At 42.7% G+C, this 20,095-nt stretch overlaps 1 protein-coding gene across 1 annotated transcript in view; it reads right to left on the minus strand.

The window, feature by feature from the left end:
- LOC118003622 (copine-4) overlaps positions 1-20,095 on the minus strand; it is a 51,714-nt gene that overhangs the window by 15,542 nt on the left and 16,077 nt on the right. Inside the window, exons 3-5 of the mRNA XM_034994684.1 lie at positions 19,885-19,944; positions 10,082-10,215; positions 1,613-1,667 (exon numbers count right to left, since the gene is read on the minus strand). Coding sequence (XP_034850575.1) covers positions 1,613-1,667; positions 10,082-10,215; positions 19,885-19,944 — 249 coding nt within the window. The remainder of the gene's footprint in view (positions 1-1,612; positions 1,668-10,081; positions 10,216-19,884; positions 19,945-20,095) is intronic.

Consider the following 20,095-nt stretch of genomic DNA (forward strand, 5'->3'; position numbering starts at 1 on the left):
CAGGCAGATATCACAGATGAGATAAGGAGGGCCTGAAAAAATACCCTTCTTTGGGTAGTTGGACTGTTTTTATGCTTTTGTTTTTTTTAAAGATTTATTTATTTATTTGAGAGAGAGAGAGAGATGGGGAGGGTGGGGATAGAGGGAGAGGGAGAGAGAGAATCTCAAACAGACTCCCTGCTGAGTGAGGAGCCCTACACAGGGCTCGATCTCATGACTCTGACATCATGACCCAAGCTGAAATCAAGAGGTAGATGCTTAACTGACTGAGCCACCCAGGCACCCCATGGACTGGTGGTTTTTGAGGTGCATTTCATTCTCAAAGCTCAGCAGCTCTGGGAAGAAGGTTGGCACCCATTTGCCCACATTCTGGAATTGATACCCCATCTAAAGGGGACTGCATCTCCTCAGTTCTGACTAATTCTTGCATGTGTAATTTTTTAATCGTAGTGTTGCCAGGTCTTTTAGTTTTTCTGGAGAAGCAAGAAGTGTGACATTGTATATGAACTTGTATAATTCTTAAAAAAAATGTGTGTCAGATATAATACACTTGTGGCCTGAATAATGTCTACAGGCCACCAGTCAGCAGCTCCTGTTCTATGTTCTTCCTCCCCATGTGCTCAATTTCCAACAAATGCTTCTAAAATTCTGTAGCCATGCCTGGCAGGGAAGGCAGTGTGGGATATAAGGCAAACAAGAAAAAGGACAGGTCAGAGAGACATGCCACTCTATCCACTGCTCACTCCAGCAGTAACAGGGATATGGATTCCCTTTTTTCACAGGAGGGGAAAGCCCTTGGTCTGACAGCTCTGTTGTGGGAGCAAATGTCAGCATTTTCCTCCTGCTCTGTGACTCAATCAGTAAAAGAAAAACTGATCACTGAGCAGTATTGCTTCCACTTAGCTTGTACCTCAGAGGAATTGGTGAGGCTGGGGTAGGGACCTTGCTGTCTCTCCAAGGCCCTTCTACCAGTGGGAGCAGAGTTCTCTGTGGAGAGTGTCCCACAGAAGCATCTGGTATACCACAGCACAATGCCTCAGCTCCACTGCAGTACAAATCTCTCTTCACAATCTTTGCCTTCCTTGTTCATGAGAAATCAGTATCAAATAGGACTCCAGTGTTTTCACAGAAACCTTTCAGTTTCCCAATACTCGAAGCCAGAGTGATTCTCCTTCAGGACTTCACTGTGTCTCTCCCCCACATAGGCCTGGGGCTCAGAGACTTGGAATGAGGGAGTCTGTAGATATCCCTGTCATGAACTTTCACCGTTGGCATTGTCAGTAGGACCTTTCTCTGGAGGAGACCTGGATAGATAGGTTCTGAGCCAGTGGAGATCAACTTCCTGAGTGTTTTCTCAGTCTCTGACCATATCTATTAAGAAGCTCAACAATGGGACCCTTCATTTGGACCTCTGAGAAGACCCATCCGGAATACAGGAGATTGAATTTCATCAAAAGATAGGCTCCAGTGAGCTAATCCCACTGGTTCTGAAGACCATTTCTGAGTTTTGGCACTCTACTTACATAATTTTATCAAGGGCCAAAAGAGTGAACTCCTATGAGGGAAACCCAAGTCATCCTTTGGCTACAGCAAAGGTTCTCTACTCACTCACCGTGTACTCTGGGGGTATCCTGGCACCAAACCCAAAGGCTGGGAACATTTTGTCACTGGAAAAAAAAAAGAAGTTGCTTCAATTGTTCATCTAATGAGGAAGAAAAACATGAACCTGCATCACCTCAGTAGGACATGTTACTATGTCAAATGCTGACTCATGCTTCTTGATTATCTGTGGTAACAGGGGATAGCAGTAGCATGGGTAATTAAAATCAAGAAGGAATCCACAAAGTTCTTTATAGTCATTAGTCTGCAATTTCTTCCCATAACTTTTTGCTAGATTTGATACTAAGGGATAAAATGGCCCAGGATTGCCTCACCTCCCCTACCCCAGTTTTCTGTCTTTGAAAAGTGGTTATGAATTATGTAACTCCAATGGTTGACTATTAGGGTTTTTCATATATATTATCTTTTAAAATCTTTGTAGGGAGGGACCATTATTCCCATTTCCCAGGTGGGGAAATATCTTGGGAGGTAAAGTGACTTATCCAAGATCAGGCTGCTAGTTAGAGCGAGGATTCAAATCCAGATGAGTCTAAATCCAAAGAGATATTAAAAATCAATGGGAAGCTTGGAAGGCTGGCTAACTGTCAGAACTTGATTCCATCTACAGGACTCATTGCGTCCATTACTTTAACTCATACAAACAACATAAACTGTTTACATGTCTTTTCTTATCTCCTGAATGCAAAGAGATGCTGGGTTTTTTTGGTATTAATATCTTTACATCTCCACTGCCTCTGTCCCAAACTGCCCCTTGACCCTCTCCTTCAGCATACTTGCCATAGAGTATGTGCACAATAAATATTTAATGACTAGACAATTCATGAATTGAATCATGGCTTCGTTTCTCTTATGCATATTGAAATTTCTCTCTTAATTTATTCATTTACATATGTTATATTAACTCCAACTTTACTGTACTATAGGTGAGATGATGGGGAGAAGAATTAACTTTAATTGGTACATACAATGTGCTGGGCATGATGCTAGGCAATGTACATTTTTATTTAATTCTCACGCAACCCTTGAAGTTCCACCTACTTATTATTCCTGCTTATAGATGAATAAACTAAGTCTCAGAAAGGCTAAGAAAATGGCCGAAGGTATTTACCTGGGAGGACTGTGTGATTCTAAAGCCCATGCCTTTTCTGTTGTCCCATTATAATTCAATGATTTTATTTGGCATTAAATGTAATTTCCTTCTGGAACTTCCGGTAATGGGGCCCCCTGACCAGACAAGTAAGACTCTCTTTAGGAAAACTGTTGCAGTGGGGCTCTGGAATATTGCTCTTGGCAAAGGCACATCCTTCGCATGCCATCTACCTTTTACGTTCTCTCCCATTAAAAATACAACTGAGATTTGTTCTTGGAACAATTCCTACATTTCACAGTTCTTTGCAGAGTTAGTCAAGGAAAAAAGGAAATTCAGATTAGGGCTCACTGTCCCTGAATGGCTCTGTCAACCAAAGGGGACCTCCCAAGGCTGACAGAGAAATCAAAGTACTAAAGTACCAAAGCCATCACCACCCGACAGATGTAGAGGTCATTAGTAGCCAATGATGGCTTTGATAACACTTCACCAAAATGCAGCCAAGTCAAGCAAATTTGGGGTAGGGGTTGGGAGATACAAGGAAGCCAGCATTTTTGGAATTAGTCAAATTCTCTAGAAAACCACCAGCTCTCCCTTTTCCTCACTATTGTGTAGATACAGGCTTTGTGGTGCATTGCATCTGGCATGTAGTAGAAAAGGTATTAATATTGGTAAATAGAAAAACACAACGTCTTATGAAGGATTAGCCACAACTCTGAGAAAAAAATACTTCTGGTCCTTGGAAATACTGACTTACACTGCCTCAGTAATTCCTCCTTAACCAAGACAAGGGTGAGCAGGTATGAAAAGGAATCTGTGAGAGAGAGTTCACAGGTGCTTTCGGGGTAAGTCTGGAAGAAAACTGTCCAGGGTGGAGAATGGGTTCTGGTTCTTCCAACCTGGAGATGGCTCAGAAGTCAAAACAGAAACCTAGGAGGCTCCATGCCTTTTGATGAGTTTAGAAAGGGTGAGATCTAATATTCCATCCATTTCTAATCACCAAACCAATGTTCCAGCCTTAATGATATTTTTTTAATACCTTCTAAGCTACCCTGGGGGATGTGAAGTTTGCTGAGCATGATGCACTGTTATGTAATTGAATTTCAAGAGCAGGGAGGTAGGGGAAACGCCTCACCTACAAGAGGAATAATTAATGACCCAGGAGGACATCAACTCTCTGAAGTTAGCCACCACAAAGTCTCTAACTAACAAACATACCAAAGGAAAATTTTCAAGCCTAAGCACAATAGATTGAAATGTCCATGCTTCCTGACTAAAAATAAAACTAGGCAGAGAGGAGTCTTATGCAAGAGGCAAGAGAAGGCAGGTTGAGCACACATGCACGGTACGCCAGCGCATCAAAGAACTTGAGATTGAATCCACTCAGCACCGAGAAAAGGGGCCACTCTGCAACTACTGGGAAAATGATCGGTGGAACTTGCCAACTTGGAAAATTCAATATTGCCACATTGCTAAAGGCAATCTTTTATTCGTACCATTGGAATAAAACAGTATAAAATACAATAAAAGAGCCCATAGTCTTCAGTGGTAATGAGCATGCGTTCCTGAACTTGTTAGGGAATGATCTTGGTCCAATGATGTCCAGATGGAAGATTCATTTTCAAACACCATTTTTACCCTCCTGTTAAGGAAGACTTTGGGATGAAGAAAGAGAGTAATAAAAATAAAGACAAATTACCTCATCCATAAGGAAACAGAGGCTGACTGACTCAGAGCAAAACAGCATTTCGGAACACCTAGACATTTAATTAAGACTGTTCTTTAAGACAGTGGTCTTAACACTGGGGTACATGGAAATGCAAAGCCCTTCTGGGGTAAGAGAGCATGGCTTTTTTTTTTTTAAAGGAAATCAGTATTCAGTTTCTCTACTTGCATATGGATTCTCTGTTGAAATGGATCTTCAGGGAACACCTGTGATAGAAAGACCTGCTCTCCATTCACACCTTCCCTTTCACAATTATCCTTCTCCTTACCCACTCTGAATCTTAACCACAATGGTGCGTTGTTCCAGAGTGCAAAAACTCTGCAGTAGAAAACAAGAGACCTAGGAAACAAATCCTTTTGCAAGTCAGGTAGTTGCTAATTTTTTTTTTTTAAAGATTTTATTTATTTATTCATAAGAGACAGAGAGAGAGACAGAAGCAGAGGGAGAGGGAGAAGCAGGCTCCCCGCAGAGCAGAGAGCCCAATGCGGGACTCGATCCCAGGACCCTGGGATCATGACCCGAGCTGAAGGCAGATGCTTAACCGACTGAGCCACCCAGGCGTCCCAGTTGCTAATTTTTGCTTTTAAAAATTGTAGGAAGTGCTGATATCAGCTGGTAGATCATTAAAAATACATTTTGGTGATAAACCATTATGTGATTTTTTTTGATATATAACCTCGAACAGAAAGAAATAAGTAATACTGCTAGTCAAACTCTTTTCATTACCATATACTTATTTATAAGAACAAGTTTTCTCAGTATTTATAATGATAAAAACAAAAAATTGGATTAGAATTGATGCTAGACTCTTCTATTCTAGTACCATTCATTCATCTACAGATATGTAAACTACTTGGGAAAAAAACCCCACTATTTTGTTTCATTAAAAGGTTTTATTTTTTATAGGCAATAATTATATTTATGTTCTTTTGATCAATTATGCATTAATGATGATTGTAATAAAGACTCAAACAGAAGATTTTTAAAAATATTTTGAGTCTTTTCAACACAGAAAATTTTAGAAAATAGAAATTTTAAAATTTATATTCATATTTTTATTGTAGAAATCAATAAAAGGGTTTTGAACCAAAATCTTAAAGAAACATTAGGATGAAATTCTTTGGGGGAGGGGACTGGAAATACAGTTTCATGAAAAAGAAGAAATAAATAAATTCTCAACTCCGGCTAAAGAACTTGTTCATGCATTTTTTAAATGGGTGATGGTGAGTATCACAGAGCTATGGCATTTAGATCCTACTAAATGTATTCACAGAGTTATGTAAGAGTTTTATTTCTAAATGTCCATATTTACAATACACCAGGATTTTCGGTCTTTGTCATTGTTTAAACTCATGATGGAAAACATTAGATTTCAATGTAAAAATGTGTGAGATTACACATTTTTATAAAATTCTTATTAGGGGTATATGCCCAAACTAAAAATTAAAGGTTATCGATCCAAAATGTCCTTTAGATCTGACACTGTAATCCTTTTTTCCTTTTGTGTTGTTTATTTTTAAAACTAATTAAGAGTATCGAAGATAATAGCCTCTATCATTTACTGAGTATCACAGGCAGAACATGTGCTAGCTAGCCACTTTATATCTAATCCTTACAACTGCTCTGCAAGAAAAGTTTGATAAATCTTCCATTTGAAATCAAGGACATCAGGGCCCATGGAATGGAAGGAAACCTCAGAACAGAGGCAGCAGAGCTGGGGTCTGAACCCAGGGTCTACCTGTCACTAGGACCCCATGCTCTTTCCATCACCCCTGTTGACTCTGCCCTTTGTAGGAAACTGGTCTGGTCTAAAGACTCAGAATAATAAAGATAAGTCCATCCATGTTCTAGTAACAACAAAGGACAGAATTAGCAGAATTCTGAACATCCCAGAATTTGCCACCCCCAGAAGGCCCTCCTTGACTACCTTGGAAACTCATGTAGGAAAGTTACTCCTTCTCTTGATGCAGTCCCTGTCCTTACACAGGGCAAGCTGCCCTGACTATGCCGGGCTGTGGTTTATTTACATGGCTTTTTCTCCCTGAGACTGTGAAGCAGCTGGGGGGAAATTACACTCTCTTAGTTTGTCTCTGTCTTTACGGCACCATGTGAGGCGCCCGGCAGCCATCCGGTGCTGCGTGGCTGCATCTGACCCATCTAACTGATTTAACTCTGGATCTCAACTTGGGATGCCCATTAGGAAAATGCCCATGAAAAATCCTGATTCCTCAGGATGTATACCAGACTAAATCAGGCTCTGGGGTGGGGCCCGGGCATCAGCGTATTTTAAGACTTCCCGAATGATTCCAGTGCGCAGCCAAGGCTGAGAGCCCCCGACTGGTGTTTGTAGAGTGGAAGGAATGGCACTGTGATACAAACCTATCTTCTGATTCTAACCCCAATACCTGTCAGATGGGGCATCAGCCCTAACTTTACCTCCTAGCACACCATGCAGGAGGTCTCCTGCCTCAGATGTGGGGTGGCCACATCCATGAAATGGCAGTCTATGCTTCCAAGCAATAGATTCAGTATCTATACTCTCTTAATAGCAGAGAGACCAGCCTTTTGTTGGAGGACACGGCAGGTGGTCAGAGACCCACATCTCTGCTGGGCCCAAGGAATGGATGTCACCTTGGTCTTGAGCAGCCTGAGCAGGATGTTCACAGGAGCTGGGCAAGTGCTACAACCAACAGGGAATATATGAGCTTGTGTGTGTGTGTGTGTGTGTGCCTGCGTGAGCGCACATACATGTGTGCATGCTTGGGGAGTCCGAGGGGAGAGTATGGGCAGTGTTCTCTCTCTCCAAGGCACAGAAACAGGGAGACAGAGCGGGCTCGCAGGACTGTCTTCTGGGCTTAGGCCTAGATATTTGTGGAAAAGCTTCCCCTTCAAGGCCACCCTGAGAAGGGCTTTATGCATCTCTCAAGCTGTTCTGCTTCGCTGATCACCTCGTACTGACCCCTCAGCAATGACTGTACAAGGCAGAAAGAAAAACCCCGGGCTGTCAGAGGCTGGGAGCAATTTCTAAGGCTCATGGGGATTAAAAACCTCTCTGTCGCTGCAGGAGGGGGTACGTCGCCTTCTGTCAGTTTTTATTCAAGTGTTTCTTTTGAACATCAACCTCAGTGACTTTGATGTGAGAATAAATTAATTCCAAAGCCCCAACTTGAAATTTCCTGACTCTGCCTGTCTATTGTCTATCCACCCACGCAAAGGAGAAACTGCGGAAGCTTGTCAGTTCTCAAGTGAGCAGCTTGCATTACACATTCTTCCAGGGAGTCTTTCAAAAGAGCGCCTGGGCTTTTCAGGCCTTTTCCCCCTTAGGTATTTGCCCCTTTCATGCGGAGCTGCCTTCTTTTTGCATATACGTATACGTATACATAAAGCTCCACTGGGCTGCAGCAGCCTGATTTTCCTGGACAGTTGGGGTGATAACTTCGGGATTATCCTATTAAAATTTTTAAAAGAATCATTTACAATAATTCTTCATGTAACTCCTAAGGTGTCAGATCTTAGTTTTACATTGAATCTGTATTTTCTCATGAGTACAAAACACTCTCTGGGCTTTGCCTTTGCCTGGCTTTTATGTTTTAAGGGGATAATAGCTCTAAAAGATGTATGGGTCACTGGGATTGTAGTATCTGCATCTTGCGTGTGAGGTCACCAGAAAACAGAGGAGGTTCAGCAGCTTGTTCCAGATCATCCCATAAATCTGCTGCAGAACCACAGCCAAGGCTCCGGGCATTGGCAGCTTAGTTTCTGGTCAACCCACCAATCCTCTCATTGGAATGCATTAGAACACTGCCTTGTCCCCTGAAGAGAGTCAACATTATCGTTAAGCATCTATTTATTATATTGTACCGAGTGCTTTAACTACTTTATTTCTTCGATGAGCATGTCAAGATTTAAAAGTTATTAAGAATCCTGTAGATATCCACCTCCCCCTTCTTTCTTGCCTCTTATGTATACACCAGTACAACAAAACATTCGTGTGCATATTAGAAAGGAGAGATGACTGTTTTGGTGTCCTGGGGATGGCTGAAGAAGTTTCTGGCAGTGGGGATGCAATTTGTCAGTTTTTTCTTTCCTTGGTGGAACTCTCCATACGATATATACCCTCTCTAGGAATACTCCGTGTATTTGGGCCAAAAGAAATCAGAGCTGAAATTCAAGTTGTCTTCGTAGTCAATATCTCAAGGTTAAGTATAAGAAGTATCACTTCAACAAGGTAATTTAAAATGCTATTGCCCTCTGTTCTAAATGTACAAGAGGGCAAGTGTCAGCAAGGGCCTGAGTGTTTAAAGAGTGTTTAAAGTTGTTTGATTTTACTGGACTTGTTCATTCAGTCCCCAGCTGCCCTTATACCCTGTTGAGTTACTTGCAATGACCAAGCTGAATCCAGAAAATCACCAGCAGGAAGGATGCTGATGACACCCTTCTTATCACCTGTCCTGTTGGTTTCTCTGCACATTGTGGTCACTAGATTGTCTCATTCCCTATAGTGCTTGGGGCAACCGATTTTTAATGTAACTACCACTAATTATGAGACTAAGAAGAACAGAAATCATGCTCTCCTATACAATTTCTCTGAAACTGGGGGATAGAATCACTTTATTTTCCTGATTTAAAGGATTAGTTAGTTTGTTGCTTCTTATTACTAACTAGCCTTGTTTTATAATCACACTAAGGACTCAACTGAGATTTACCCATATTTATATTTACTTCGGTTCTACCTCAAAGAACCTTCTTGAACATGTGAACAACTGCACCTCAACCTGGAAATACTGAAAAGGCAAAATAAATTCAGTTTAATGTAATTTACATAAATCACAATTCTCTTGGTGGGAAAGGTCAATATCTACCATCAAGAAAAAATAAATGTAATATCGATCTGATCCCCAAATCATGTTTTCTATATACACACATACAAACACACACACACACACACACACTTCCACGGGCACACACACATGCACATGAGCAGACTCACACCCTCTGCTAATGTTACCAATAGCTCTGAAGTCAGTGAAACACCATGATTATGAGCTTTAGCGGTGGAATGAATTAGATCTGCATTCAAATCCTGCCTTGGGCTGAGTGAGTGCACAGATTGCTTAACCTCCCTGCACAGTTTTCCTCTCCTGTTAAATAGTGCCTACTCCATAAGGTGGAATGTGAAGATTAGATGCAATAAGGTCCAATAAACTGGTGCTTCTCAAACTCCAAAGTGGACACAAATCATCTGGGAATCTTGTTAACATGCAGATTTTAATTCAATAGGTCTGGAGAGGGGCTCAAGATTCTAAGTTCCTGGGTGGTGCTATCTGCTAGTCCCCGGACCAAACTTTGAGTAGCAAGACACGTTCTGAAACTTCACAAAATGTAAGACAAATATGAAGAGAAAGCCGAGAAAGGATTTTGTGTGCGTGTGTGTGTGTGTTTGTGTGTGAGTGTGTGTGTGTGTGTTTGAACTCAGTTTCTCTAGGTGTGGAGAGGATAAAATGTTTGGGCAAGCTTTTATCCTGTTCCTTCATGAGCCTCAGTATGGGTAGCTGCTGGACTTAATTTCCATTTTTCTGCCAAGGATCAGCTAGGGACCATCAGAATGCACAGAGAGAGAAGGCCTGAGCCAACGGGAAGTCCTGTACCTGTCATAGTCTTGGCAGATCTCCCCCACAGCCACCAAGGCTTTCAGGTACTCGTTGGGTTGGTAAGGGTGGATGTAGTGCAGGGAACAGCTGTTCCTGGGGTCCCCGTTTGAGGCTGTGAAATCTATAGCTACCTAGAAGAGAAAATAGGAGAATGGGTAGATTAAAGTGAATGCATCTCATAGGAACTGTGATCAGCCACACAAAAGACATGGCTCGAGATGGAAAAAAGCAGCACATCACATACCCTGCCCAAAAGGAAAGTTATTAATGTGGTTGAGGCCATTTCCATAGTCTTCAATTGTCCTCTCCCCCAGTGCCAAAACAGAACTTGAGATGGACATGTCGGTCCGAAGGGCCAGCCACTGCTGATCCACATCACCAAGCAGCATGAGGACGGGTGGAATATCTGCTCCCCAGTTCCTAATTCACTAGGAAAAGACTTCTCTGCTCTCCAGGCAGGACAATTCCATCTCAGAGGCAGAGGTAAAATCCCTTAAAAACTAAATTCTGTGCTAAAGATGTGGTCTATGCCCCATGTGGGGCTCCCTGCTCAGCAGAGAGCCTGCTTCTCCCTCTCCCTCTGCCTGCTTCTCTGCCTACTTGTGCTCTCTCTGTCAAATAAATAAGTAAAATCTTAAAAAAAAAAAGATGTGGTCTATCTCCAAAAGCCATAGTCATATTTTCGTGTGTGGTGAGTTGCAGAGATGTGTTGAAGTGGTTATAATAAATTTTCTACAAGCAGCAGCTTTGAGTGAGACATTCAGCTCTTGGTTTCCACTCATGTGAGAAGTCCTGCCTATAACAGAGAAGGCTGAGTGCTATGGCATCATGACTGGGAGGTAGAGAAGAGAAACCTCTGTCTTGCCACTGAGTAGATGTTATCCTTGAACTTCTTAAATTTTTTTTGGCCCCTGGCATCATTATCTAAATAAGAGTTGACTCACTTAACACTCTTAACAACAACAAACAACAACTAAAGGCTCAAGCCTGGAGAGTGCTAAAATGGGAAGGAACATTTCTTCTGATTTCCAACATGATTACCATTTAAATAAAAGTTAACCCAGAAAACACCTCTCAAAAAAAAAAAAAAAAAAAAGCTTCAGCTTGGGAGTGGCGAGGGGTAGAGAAAAGATGGGGTATTAAAATAAAAGGAGTTGTAGGAAAAGAAAGAAATGTTCATGTTATATCTTCTCCTTTTCTTCAGGGCCTGCCAGAATCCACTCACGGGCTTACTAATGACAGAAAGGCTTTATTTTCTCTTATGATCTTGTGGGTGGGAAATGTTATTTGTATACTATTTGACAAAATTCCATTATGAAACATAATTGGAATGTCCTATTATTGGATTTATTTAGGGGGGATATTACTTCTGGAAGGACAGAGAAAAGGTGCTATGTGTTTTGTTTCTGCTCCTGAAAGATCAGCCTGTAAGAGTAAGGTTGATAGGCAAAAATAGCCCCCATACCTTATATTGTAATGCTGCAATAGAATCCAAGTGACTAGAAGAGAAAGAGCAATAGACTAACAGTTCACTTACAACCTTTCTTTTTTCTTTCGTGAAGTTATTTTTTTGATCACTGATTTTGTGTCCCCTTTTCTTCCTCACCCCTCCCCAGGACTGTGTTGAAAAAAATTTAAGCAGGATTCAAAATCTATTTTCAGAATACCCCGATGTTTTCAACAAAGGGAGTACCAGCTGATAAAATGCTAGTACTAACAGTGTTTCAAAAGGAAAGGTCATGTGGAGAAAAATCACACAGTACTTCCTTAACCCTGAGATGCCCTAGCCCAGATAACAAAGGGACGAAGAGAGGAGTAACCTTTGTTAAAACCCTACTCTGTGTCAGACACTGTACGATCTGCTTTCCAGGTATTGTGTTATTTCATTTTCATTAAAAAACTCTGGGGCGCAGAGATTGCTATTCCTTTTTATTGATGAAGATCCTGGTGTCCAAAGGTGATGAAGTTTGCTGGGGATGGAGCTGGGTTAAAACCCCAGTCTGTATGGCTCTGAAGACTGCTCCTCCGTTATGCCATTATACACCCAAGAGAACATACATGGCTGCGGCCAACATGCCACGATGTCACATGGCTATGTTTATTCCTGGAAAGAACGGAGGCGATTTAGCCTGGAAGTAGGGAGACTAGCTAGAGGCAACTAGATAATTTAGGAGAGATGAATGGCTTTGAATGAACAGCTATTTGTAATCAGAACAGTTGTAAAAGGTAGGAAAAGAGCAGTTAAAGTGTGTGTGTGTGTGTGTGTGTGTAATAGGGAGAATGTGTTACTGAGGATGACTGGAGGTGATCTAAGAGGACCAGTAAAATCCAGCATCTTCTGACATAGATTCCAGCCACAAGGTAGAAGTGAAGCCACCGGAAAAAAGGAGGAAGACAATAGGTGAAGGTCCTTTTAATCAAGGACTGTGATGCAAAGGTCATGTGTCAGGGGCCTCCATGTATTTTGTGAATAAGAAGGAGATGTAAAGCACTCCAGGACCCACCCATGGGGCCTCAAACAGACAGAGGTCCAAATACATGCAGATTATTTCTGGAAAACTTCTCTAAGGAGAACCCTTAGGAGGTGCTTGAGAGACAGTGTCTGAAGAAACCATACACCTAGGGTCCTCCTGGTTTATGAAGCTCAAGCATGCAGAGTCACCATTCTCAGCCTTTTGGTCCTGATAAGAACACACTAAGGGGTATTGGCCCCTCCCACATGTGTACATGGCCTTTATAAGGTAAAAACAGTGCTGGGAAGGCCAGATGTAAAGCCACCTCTTTCACTGAAGAAAGCATTTTAGGACTCTAGAGAATTCTAGAGAATGTGAGAATGTTGTTATGGAGATAACCTTGATTTTGCTCCAATTTATCTAAAATGCAAATCACTGGCAGGTGTCAAGATGTTGTTATCAATAGCCAGTACCTGTGGCTCACATCAGTTCTGTTTAAGATGCTCTTCATCATGGATCGCCACAATCCTCTGCCTGTGCTTGATGCTGCAGTTGAAAATTGTCCCATGTGCTGATTACCTGAGTGTCAAGGGTATTCCATGGTGACAAAAACATGCTGGTGTCTCGATATAAAACCAGAGGATGAAACCAGGTAATAGAAAGGCCAGAAGGGAAAACCTCCATAAAAAAAAATGACAACTCAAGAAACCTAAATGTTCCTCTTATCCTCCCCAGGCATGGCATGATCCTCCAAGTATGCAGGCACCAAGTGACAGCATCCAAGCCTGGGTGTATCACCTGAATGAATATGTTGTGTTATGGGGAGAAGTGTGTACAATGTCTAGATGAACACACACAGATTTTGGCAACAGTGTATTTTAAAATAGAGCAACATATCATAGGGTTGGGACTAGGGGAAGGCAAGAGAGATGACGAGGGCACAAATTCAAGAAGGCATTCATTCCCGGCTGACCCTACACTTGCATGATCTTGAGAGTGAATGCCTCCTTTTAAATCTTGGACCCTAGGTGCCTCTCTTGCTTCATCCTCATTCGGGCCTTGTTGGTCAATTCATTTTCTATCAACTCTTCATCCTCAGGCTTGGAACAATTCCCTTATGCTTAACAAACTAGTGTGGGGCAGAGGTGATAGTGAGAAGGGGATTGTGGCCCAAGAGATTTAGGATAGCAAATGAAGAGGATTTGGTGACTGATGGATGGCAGTTAGGGAAAAGGAGTGGCCACATTTCTTTGGAAATGGAAGAGATAACATCTTGAGGATAGTAGAAGCATCTGAAGATCACCGTTAGAAGGTCGGTGTTGGGCTGCCTGCTCTTGGTGGTGCTGTGTAGACATATGAACAGGCCTGATGGAAATTTTACTTTTTTTCTGCAGGCAGGCCTCTGGGGGCAGTGGGGTGGGGGTAGGGGTGGGGGGTGGGGTTCCACTTTTCCCATGGGGATGGCCCCAGTGTCTGTGAAAACCCACAGAGGCTATTCTAGCTCCAGAGATTCTGATAGAGCTTTGGGGAAGGGTATGAACTTAAAAGTAACCCGGTGAAAAAGGAAATAAAGCAATGATCCTTACCACCTACCCCTTTCTGTAGTTCCCACTGCTCAGAACAAAAATATTTTATCATTGACTAGACAGCCATGGATGGTCTTAAGGGCATGAAGCTGAAAGATCTTTTTCCTGGCAAGTGATGGTTTCTCAAGTCTCCCTGATGAAGCTGGAGATAAAATATCTTCAGGAGGTGGCCTTCTACCAAGAATTCTCTGTGCTCTTTAAGTTAGCATTAGTGGAAAGAGAACAGAGCGAAAGGTTAGGTTTATTTTAAAAAGCAACAGGGAGGCAGTGAAAGACGGGATTAAACTGAGAAATAAAAGCAAGAAAATGACTGAAAAATGCCAGTTTGTGGAGGTGGCCACTGACGCCTGGCTTCCTGAATGCTGGTGAGCTCGCGGGGCGGCCACGTTTTCATTGGCCGATAGGAAGCATTTAGGAAAGCCTGTGGTTCTGGTATGTACTTCAATCTTCTCAGCAGGCAGCCCTGGAACAGGCGGAGCCCGTGGCTCTCCTCTTCTGCCCAGGAGGCCTCACTCATCATTAAGCAGAGCTGTGGAACAGCTTTGCAAAACCTTGTAGAATATGAATGCGAAATGCTCCCTCCACTGCCACCAAGTCCCCGGTGCAGAGCTGCTTCCCGGAAAAGGCTGGAAGCCAACGATAAGCATCTATCTTTGGACATGTTTAGCTTCTTACGTGAAACGAGCCCACTCCTCAGATCCCCTTGTCTGCCTGTGACAAACAAGCCATCTGAAACCTCCCGGATATTTTCTAAGACAAGCTACTGTGAACCAACCTCTGGTTAGTGGCCTAATCTCTCTGTAATCAACCTGCAGTCAACCTTTGTCCTATCATCTGCTGGGGCAGCTGTTTTCTTTGTTTTTTGTTTGTTTGTTTTTTATATTTGTATACAATTCGGACCCATACAATAAACCTTGTAGGTGGAGATACTGTTCAGTCTGGACCATTTCTTAAATGACAGGTTAAACTCTTGTACTTTTCTATTTCCTCAAAACTCCGCTGGGGGCAAAGAAATAGCAACTAGATGGGAGAGACCCCAAGGTTGCCTGGTTAATTTCCCACAAACTGCAAAGCGCTCCCCTCTTCAACCCAGGGCTCCTTCTCATTTCTCAGAGGTCTACACCAGAGTCCGCCAGTGTTTAGTATGGGATATAATGTAAAGATTTAAAACTTAAACTGGGACACAGTGTGGACATAGGATGCCCTGAACATGTTAGGGTTGGGAAGATTTCCTGAGAGAATTTGTCATAGGTGATACTTTTCTTTAGGCTGGAAGGTTAATCTGGGAGGAGCCACATTTAGCTTCTTATATCATATTGTATTACCAAACTGTAGACTATAAAATCAGAGATAAAGGAAAGCAATACCATCCTTAATGTTAGAAAATTACCAATATGAAAATGGCCATCTGAAAATATGAAAAAAAAAAAAAAAAACAAAACCTTTTTGGGGGTCACCTGGACCACTTGAGAATCTGATACAAGATTTATATCCTCTTATCAGAAAATGCACACACTTACTTCTGCACACAATTTTGAGAGGTCGAGGATGCCCCTGAGGTCAATTCTTCCTCAAGGATTTCACTAGCCTAACAAGTCATGTTTTCTTTTCCCTTTCTAGATTTTCTCTCTCTCTCTCCTCTCTCTCATGTCTTAAGACATAAACGTTTTACCTGGTTGTAATCATAGGGTAGCTCTGCTTTACCTTCTTTTTTTTTTTTTTCACTTAACATTATGTCATAAACATGTCCCCATGTTATCATCAATCATTATAATTATCATTTAAAATGGCTTTATCATAATCCACCTAAATGAGGTACTATAATTTATCTAGCCATTATCTTATTGTTGGACATTTAGGTTGCTTACAGCTTGTCTCTGAAAAGTCTGCTTTACAAAGTACATTTTTATGCATCTGGAAAAGCAGTAACTTTCAAAGGAAACAGTGAACTCTTCTACCATTTTCTTTCCAAATACCTTATGGTGTCTGTCTCTTCTATGCTGTCTATAATTTTGTGTTTTGTGTGTGAAATTCTAGTATCAAATTTTATTTTTGGCTGCTGTGCCATGTGCCAAACACAGTGAACTCCATCTCCCCCTCTCTAGTCTGTTTCTCGTCCGCTCACCCCTCCCACCTCCTCCAAGACTGCCACGTGACAATTGCCCTCAAGTTCTTATGATTTGAGGATTCCCATGAGGAGACGGAACGTCCTCAGGGCGCCCTTGACCTCCCGAAATGGCATGCAGAATCAGGTGTGTGCATTTTGCAGTGAGAGGATATAGATTGTGTATCAGATTCTCAAGTGGGGCCGCTGACCAAAAAAGAATCATTAACTAGGGCTCTTTTTAGCATCTTAATCTCTTTCCCTCCACTGGGGCTTCTCCTCTGCTTATGGTCAGATTCTAGCCTGAAACCTCCCCTCTTTTAATCCTCAAGTTGCTATCCTCTTTTTCCCCTCTTGCTTCCTCTTCACTGCCAGCCTTCTTGAATGAATAGTTATACCCGCTGTGTTCACTTCCTTACCTTCTGTCTACACCCTAACTCCTGGGTCTCCCTGTCTCACGCTGTTGAAATTGCTCTTTCAAAAGATGATATGTGCCTCTTTATCCCGTGACCCAGTGTTTTAGTCTTCACCTTCTGACTTCTCTCTCACATATGGGATTATTGCCCTTGATCTTATAAAATTTTCTTCCTGGTCATTTGAAGTACTGCCTCATCCTGGACCTTTTCCTCTGGCATTTCTTCTCCTGGTGGTTGCCCCTCTCTGCCTTGCTGCCCAATGGAGATCTTCTACAATTTCCTGAGACATCTTTTCTCTCTGTATTCTTCTCTCTGGCCATCTCACCCAGACCCATTTGTGTGCAACTTCTACCCCTCTCCTGAAACCTAGGGCCATATTTATAAGTGCCATCTCTACTAGGAGGCCTGAAAGTTGTTCCATCAGGTCCAAAAGCAAATCATCTTGTTGGCAGCTCCTCTGGATTTCCATGTTGCCATGAATAGGCCCGCCATGCTTTGCCAGTCAGGCACAGAAGATCTGAGTCCTCCGGACTACTCATTATCCTCTGCCTTCCGTCTCCTCACTGGATTACGGGCCAAGGCTTATTGGACTCTCTTGCCACAGTGTTCCTTCCTCCTGCTGCCCTGCTAGCTTAGCCTCTTGTTACCTGTCACCAGGACTGTTAATCTCTTCTTGCTTCATCTTCCAGAGCCCCCTCACCACCTTTGATGCCTTCTACCAACACTCCCAGTTTAGTTCCCTAAAGCATGTGCCCAATTGCTTCAGTGTCCTGCTCAAGATTCTTCTGACCGTTCCCTTACCCACCACATTACTTCAAAATTAAAAGCCCTTCAAATTCTTAATCCAAACCACTTCTCCAATACTCCTCTGAAGATACCCTGTTTATGCATGTTAACACAAATATGGTTTCGATATTTATCATTAGAATATACGGATGCATAAACATTTAAGTTCATAGGGATGCTTCTTTTATTTTTCTTAAGAGAGGTGGAGGCAGGGAGGGGCAGAGGGAGAGGGAGAGAGAGAATCTTAAGCAGGCTCCATGCCCAGCGCAGAGCCTGACGCGGGGCTCGATCACAACCCTGAGATCCTGACCTGCGTTGAAATCAAGAGTTGGACACTTAACTGACTGAGACGCCCAGGCGCCCCTGTAGGGATGCTTTTAAAGGAAAATCCTAGTATACTATTTATTCATCTCATTTCTTGTTTTTTCCTAAACCTTACCTCTCCTTTAAGGTTTAGGGTTCAATCCATTATAATTCGATAAAAGTACCTAATATACATCAGCCTGGTACCTGAAGGAAAAGATGCTCCACTTTTGACATTCTTAAGGTTGAGTCAGAAGCACCAGGTATCTGTGGAAAGTGTAAAAGCTTTCTCTGAGCTCCTGCTTGTAAAGTGTACTGGTCAGAGTCTTGACAGGAAACAAATGGTCCCTTCAAAAGGGATGATCCAGGAGAGCCTAATAAAAGGACAATTCAAAAAGTCTGAGGGAGACCAAGTCAATAAGGTAAGGGAGGAGGAGCTGGAACTGGGGAGGTGGTGGTGAGAGCCATTAAGGTGGTGCCTCCCAGCTGGGGAGGATCAGCAGGAGTGACAAAGGAGGGGAGGATCATCCTTCTGTGTCAGGCAGGCCCTGTGGACCCAGGATGTGGAGCTAGGGACCCTGTGGGGTTAAACTTCCGGCATTCACGGGGGCTGGTTCTATGCAGTATAACTCCAAGGGCGGAGCAAGCCCCTGAAGGTTGAATAAAGAGTTGTTCGAGAGCATGGAATCTATAGACTCTAAAACAGACCCAAATCAATAGAGCTTTCCCTTGAAAACCTATAAATAGTTTCCTGAATGGCTCCTTTGCCTAAGATTGTGAGACACTATCTCCAGTAGCTCTCCTTTATGACATTGCTGGCTTCTGTACTCCCATTTGTGTACATCCAGCATGACAGCGAGCTCACAGGACAGCTGGTGTTAGATGTGCGCACTCAGGATGGACAGGTCTGCTACTCTCTGTGTGTGCCGGCACGCAATGCACGTAGGAGGGCTGGGTGGGTGCACCTTCAGAGAGCCTTAGACTCTAAAGAAACGACCAAATTCTATAATTAACTCATAACCATTCAGGGGTAGGTGAACAATGCCCAAAGTTTAGGGAGGACAAAGGTAGACCCATCTGAGATTAGGGGACAAGCCTCTAGTTAAGGACAGGTCAGCCTATCACACAACCCCTTACCTCACCCCTTTGGAACTCCCCCTTTTAGTCCTTTGAGTATCACCATCCCTGTCCCAGAAAGACATTGGTCCTGTCTACTCTCTTGGGCTTAAAGCTGGACAAAACAATTAAACCATCTGCCTTGCTTTCCTCATATGACTGAGCCAGTTGAGGGAGCTAAACAGGGCTGAACTTCATGAGCATACGTCTATAAGATGAGGAACAAAAGCTGTTCAGATGGTGTTTCTCTTGTTTGCCATGTGGCTTTCCCATAGGTTTTAGCAGATCTATCTCTGGCCATCTGGGGATGCTCTTTCTGGAGGTCACATCTGCCCAAACCTAGGAGGGTTTCGAATATTAAGTAAGTTATTCCAGAGCAGATGCATTCATAAGCTTGGTCTACCAGGCATCTTAAAAAGACCCAGCCTACCCACCCAAATACATATTTGGAGTGTATAAATCCCATGCGCTCACAGGTTACATGTAGGAGATGATCCCTGATCCACCCACTGAGTCTAGTACTCTATTTCTCAACTCTGAAAGACTAGTTCCCCAATATTTTGGAATTCACCTCTTCATTGTCTGATGAACCATTTGGATGGCTTCCTCTTGGTACTAACCAGTGGGCATTGGGCTTGTGTTTGGCCTGCATCTGCCTTGGCTCAGTGGGACTTGCCAGCATGGTTTACTTCCTTGCCATCCAACTCACCAGGTGATCAGACCTGGCAATATGCCCACTGCCCCACACCACATGTAGTTACTGAAAGAATGGGAAGCATTAGGAGGGTTCCCAAACCACCTGAGGATGAGTGGCATGAATTTCCTGATATAAATTCCTGACAACCATACTCACTGGAGAAAACAGAAGTATGAAGTCACTTTAAAAACTTGATACCATACAATATTCCAGCAATGAGATCTGAACAAAGCTGACCCAGGGTTTTAACAAACTTTTGTCTCCTCATTCTCCCAACCCAGCACCATTCCCCACACCATTCCCCATCCGTGAATATGAATAAATATGGAAACAACTTACTGTAAACTGGATTTGGCAGCCACCCATGATGTAGTCCAAGAAAGAATGCATCTTGTGGATCTGCATGGGAGGAGGAGGAGAGGAAACCGTTTTAGTAACAGCATGATCTATTTTCTTATGAAGTGGAAGCTTAATCTTTGGGGTTAGGCTGCTAACCTAGAAGAAAGAGCATAAAGAGATCTGTGAGGAAAAGAGGGGTCAGCTGATTTTG

Source organism: Mirounga leonina, unplaced genomic scaffold, assembly GCF_011800145.1.
Source record: "Mirounga leonina isolate KUSES-001 unplaced genomic scaffold, KU_Mleo_1.0 Mir_115, whole genome shotgun sequence".
NCBI lineage: Eukaryota > Metazoa > Chordata > Mammalia > Carnivora > Phocidae > Mirounga > Mirounga leonina.